This window comes from Saccostrea echinata, unplaced genomic scaffold (assembly GCF_033153115.1).
Source record: "Saccostrea echinata isolate AGI-Se365-2 ecotype Australia unplaced genomic scaffold, CSIRO_AGI_Sech_v1 ptg000016l, whole genome shotgun sequence".
NCBI classification, from domain to species: Eukaryota; Metazoa; Mollusca; class Bivalvia; order Ostreida; family Ostreidae; genus Saccostrea; species Saccostrea echinata.
In genome coordinates, this window is record NW_026889765.1 from 18,860,971 (window position 1) to 18,865,817 (window position 4,847).

Consider the following 4,847-nt stretch of genomic DNA (forward strand, 5'->3'; position numbering starts at 1 on the left):
AAGGCTTTCCGAAAAATATCACAGTGAATCCTATGCTGTCACTTCTCTGAACTACCAAGATATGACGTCATAATTGAATATGAGGTCAGGTCACTGTAGACTTGAGCAATCATGACGGAGAGAGTGTCATAAAGTTTTTGGCTTATTTTCAACCACATGTTATGGTTTATTTTCAACCACATGTTATGGTTTATTTTCAACCACATGTTATGGCTTATTTTCAACCACATGCTAAGTTTTAGAGCATTATTGTACAATTCATGTAACGTGATTGTAGTTTAAAATTTGAGGGTGTCTTATTATTGTTGAATATTACAACTTACACTGTACTTCGTTCAATTTCTTTAAATTAAAATTGTGTGTATATTTCACCTGGTGGAATTGAATTATTTAAATTGTTTTGTTCGGAATCTTGCTATTTTTATCCGGTAAATTTGAAATAACTTTGCGCTTGTAAAATCAAAAAGGAAAATGAGAAATATGTGAGGTCTTGGACATGAATGTTCTCCTTCAATTCAAGTTATGAACTCATAAAAAATGATACTAATTTAATGTCACATGTATTTAATAACTCCTTTTTTAAATCATAGTGATGGATATTTTGATTTTACATTTCTAAAAAATACATTTTCACTGCATTAAGTAATTTTGATCTCGAGTTGAAATATCAATTCAATTTTCAATGAAAAAAGAAATGGAAAAGCAAGCTTTTTGGAAAGATAATGCAAAACCTATCTAATGACTTTCTTCCAAGGATTGATCGTCTTTCTGCAAAAGATCCCATTGCTTTTCTAACACCTGAAAAGATGATATCTGATGACAAGCATGGCAAACGTAATTAGAAATATAAAACGTACATGTTTTTCTCATTGAATTCCTTTTAGTAAAATAACATTTTCCCATTTGAAAGCCAAAAAAGAAATTGTTAACACTCTTAAAAATGTTACATAACACACAAATTTGAAAATTGAATGTATTTTTTGAATAGGTTAAAAAACGACAATTTAATTTTTATGTCACAACATTAAATAACGATATGCCTGCGAGCACTATTGCTCACCCGAGAGACAATAATTTTCTAGAATTTCTATCTTGATAAATAAAATTCTAGTATAACGCATATATTTTTTTTCGATGCAAAAAGGGTATAGTAATGATTGTAAGAACTTGTTAATTATCTATTTGAGGAAAATAATAAAAAAAAAATATTTGGAATAAATCTTGTGAAACTAAAACAAATAATAATAATTAAATGTGATTAATATTAACATCTAATTTAATCTATCCCTCTGCATTACTCTTCTAGAGGTATGATATATGTAACCAGCAGCTATTCCAATTTTTTTTTAAACAAATTAATTTAAACACTTGCCTCTATCCGTTTGTTCATTTTGTGATAGATTTTATTTATCAGGGAACAATTTTTCTTCAAAGTTTCCATTCTTTCATTTTCAGCTTTCAGTTCTCTAACATAATCAATCCACTGTGTAAGTACGCAGAGAACATCCTGTTTCACATCACTGAGAAATAAATTATACGAAAGAAATAAAAGTCTTGTTGTCTTGAATGTTGCAGGATAACCTCCGGGGTCGAAAAATGTTCTTTGAAATAGTTAGCCGAGGCTTTTATATTTTAAACAGCATTTCGAGGCCTGGGAGGTTATCCTCTATCATTCACGGCAACAGGAACTTTATTTCTATTCTACTAACAGCTATAAAATACTGTTGATAGTTTCTTCTGTAGAGAAACGAACTGAGTCATCATGTCGCGAATAGGCTATTCCATTTAACACCAGGGGGTCAATGTATTTGTTTACTTGTGTATAAATTACAAAGGAATGCAATCAATTTGAGCTTGGATTAAAAATGTCCTTTAATTTTTTTTTTTTTTTTTCTTTTTTATATATATATATATATATAAATTTGTTATATATATTCATTGATTTTTATGATTGCAAACTAACTAAATCAGTTGTTTAATTTATTGTTAAATCGGTAAAATCACAGAGTGTAAATGTGTGTGTCCGTAGAACAGCCCCGTTTAACTATATAAATCCACATTTATCAGTTGCTTTAAGCAATACACACTGTCATTAGACTGCATATGACGACATATCGATATGGTCAGTAAAAGTATTAGAATCTAAATTCAAATATTTATTTCATCTCTACAGGTTTGATATGTGTTTCTTATCTGAAAATTTTTTTTATGACGTTAGTGATTTATTGGAGAATAATGTCCTCGACATTTCTTTGATCTCGGCAATAACTGTAGTAGAATTTAAAATGGCAAGACTCAGCAAGAATATAATCAACGAAGAAAAGCAACATTCTTGAAAAATAGTAACATTCTTACAATCTTCTTACAATCTAAAATGTGCTGTTTTAAACCAGCTGCACATGTTTATTTTCAAAATCTTGATCATTGTGTGTAATATTTATTAATCTATTTATTAATTTTTTTTGTATTCCTTTTTTTCTGATTAAGCGATGTCTATGAAGTAATAAATTAATAATCAATCAATTTTTGCACTAAGATATGGGAATTATGAAGCATTTAATATTTGTTTAAAGATCTTTTTAAAAGTTAAAAGGTAACTTTAGAATAACTGGACCCGAAACTTTGACTTGTGATACTTACAGGGAGCCAGTTTGTTGAAGATTTCTTGCAATTTGTTTGATTGCCTTATCAAAGCTGTTGCTTTTCAATACTCCTGAAAAGAATAAGGAAACCTGAATGTCTTTTATAACTAAGCCATCGTAGATAAAAACCTCAAGGCGACCATTTTTATTTCCTTCGTGCAGATTTTTTGGCTGCCTTTTAAAAATGTTTCTATGTTATCCAGAAACGAACAATTCACGTTTTTATATATTTGAAAAAAAAAAAAAATTATTCATATTGAGATCTAAGCGATTTACTATTATACAATATTTGACTTTTCGTCATCAAATTAAAGAACAATAATTTGATAATTACTGATCAACAATACAATGATTACAAAATATTCACATAGTTTAACTTTTACTTCAACTATTATCTCAGAAATTCATCACATGTATTGCAGTAATATTGTAAACCAACTTTTATTCGGGTCGCGAATTTTTCTCGTCGCAAATCTATAATTCAATACGTTCTATTTCCACTATGGAAGAGTTATACTTCTTAGTGCGCTCTTTTGTGAAAAAGTCGGAAAATGTACAACTCTCGCGGGATTTCTGGGACAAACGTAACATAAACATGTAAACAATATGTTGAATGTCGATGAACAAATCCTAACAATATGCAAATGAAATATTTTATTGTTGTGTACTTTATAAATATATACATCAAGAGTAGGAATGACAACGATATCAATTTATATCTGTTGTTGATCGTATGTATCTATTTATCGTATGGTACATCTAACACAATACATATGCCTCGGAAATGTCGTATTGTTTATTAATGGATGATAAATTTAGGGTTCTCGCTCTCTTACATATGTCTTTTAGTTCTTCTTTTCTTTAATTGGAATGACAAATACATTTAACATTTAAAATTGGATTGAGATTGGCATGTTTTGTATTATCCGCAACGCCATGCTGTCCCAGTCAGACGACCAAACGCGCCTCTAATTTTGAAGAGTTCACTGATTGGAAATCAAACGTATTGTGTACTTATGTATCATGTTTTCCTAGTCGAGGAAATTAACAGTCGCGGATGGATTTCAGGCAGACAAATTACGATTAAAAGATTACGCGAATATTAGCTGGTTTACAATAGTTGTCGTATGGTTTTTTTATGTTTGTTTGTTTGGTTTTTTTTTTTTATAGTTTTTTTTTATGCTTTTATAATTGTGATTGTTTTAATGTATACGTCATAAATAAAAGAGACAAGTACATATTTTAAAAAAGTATTGGCATGAACTGTATGAACCAAAATTTTCATTGCACAATAACCAATTTTCCATTTTTTCATGAAGTCATTTTTGATCAATCATTCTGTAGGTTGTATTTTTCGTTTTTCAAATTGACGTCAAATGTTTATACATACCTTTTCTGTTTTCTTTTCTCTGCTTTCTAATTATATATCCCATCTTTGGAATTTTACCACACTCTTTCCTCATCTGCATGTGAGATTTAACATCTTTTATCTCACTGGTTTTGTTTAAAACATGAATGGATAAAACATCAATAAAAAACACCGTGTTAACGCCTCCTGTCATTTCAACCAACGAATAGTAAGTATTCTAAATGCAAATATAAATGCCCTTAAATAATAAATTGTGCAGATGACAATTTCACCGACAAAATGGCCTTGTTTGTTTGCAGCCATTTGATGTGACTGCTTCTCGGATATTTAAACATTTTTTTAAGTTGTGCAAACACATTCTAATGTGTAACGAGCAACGGTAATTGTATGGATATTCATATTTTCAAAAGAGGCGTTCAATGAATTCTGCGAAAAGCATAAGTTTGTTTAATTAAAAAATGTACATGACTGTATACTAGTTTTGTCTTACTTTTAGAAAGTAAAATTATATTTTAAAAAAAGATGATAATGTTTATCAAAAAGAAATAAATAAAGAGTTCACAACTACTCTATCTATCTAAAGAAAAATGCCAAGTTTCTTTCTGATTGACGACAGCATTTTTTTTGTTTTTTTTGTTTTATTTTGTGCAAATCTTTGCATTCGAAAATTTGTAACTTAAATCATTAAAAATACTTTTCAGATACAAAAACTACTCGGCTATGTTAAGGATGGAAATGGGAAATGTGATTTTAGTGCCTTTTTACGAGGGGCATTTCAAAAGTTCTGGCAACTGGTATATAAAATTTTAACTACGTTACGGAATAAATGACTCTGA

General features: G+C 29.3%; 1 protein-coding gene across 1 annotated transcript; it reads right to left on the reverse strand.

The window, feature by feature from the left end:
• Nucleotides 1-547: 547 nt before the first annotated feature.
• On the reverse strand, nt 548-4,137 carry LOC133188983 (uncharacterized). Its single transcript, XM_061324438.1, has 4 exons — nt 4,033-4,137; nt 2,641-2,713; nt 1,373-1,520; nt 548-798 (listed from the first exon to the last, which is right to left on the reverse strand). Exons 1-4 carry the CDS (start codon nt 4,109-4,111, stop codon nt 736-738), a joined length of 363 nt encoding a protein of 120 aa, XP_061180422.1. The 5' UTR covers nt 4,112-4,137; the 3' UTR covers nt 548-735.
• Between the last annotated feature and the right edge of the window lie 710 nt (nt 4,138-4,847).

Bases quoted from the DNA above. Each gene is read 5' to 3' on its own strand.
- LOC133188983 (XM_061324438.1), bottom strand. From the start codon at position 4,111: ATGCAGATGAGGAAAGAGTGTGGTAAAATTCCAAAGATGGGATATATA. The intron at 1,521-2,640 runs GTAAGTATCACA...TTTATTTCTCAG, and splicing joins CTTCAACAAACTGGCTCCCT to TGATGTGAAACAGGATGTTC. The intron at 799-1,372 runs GCAAGTGTTTAA...TCATCTTTTCAG, and splicing joins AAATGAACAAACGGATAGAG to GTGTTAGAAAAGCAATGGGA.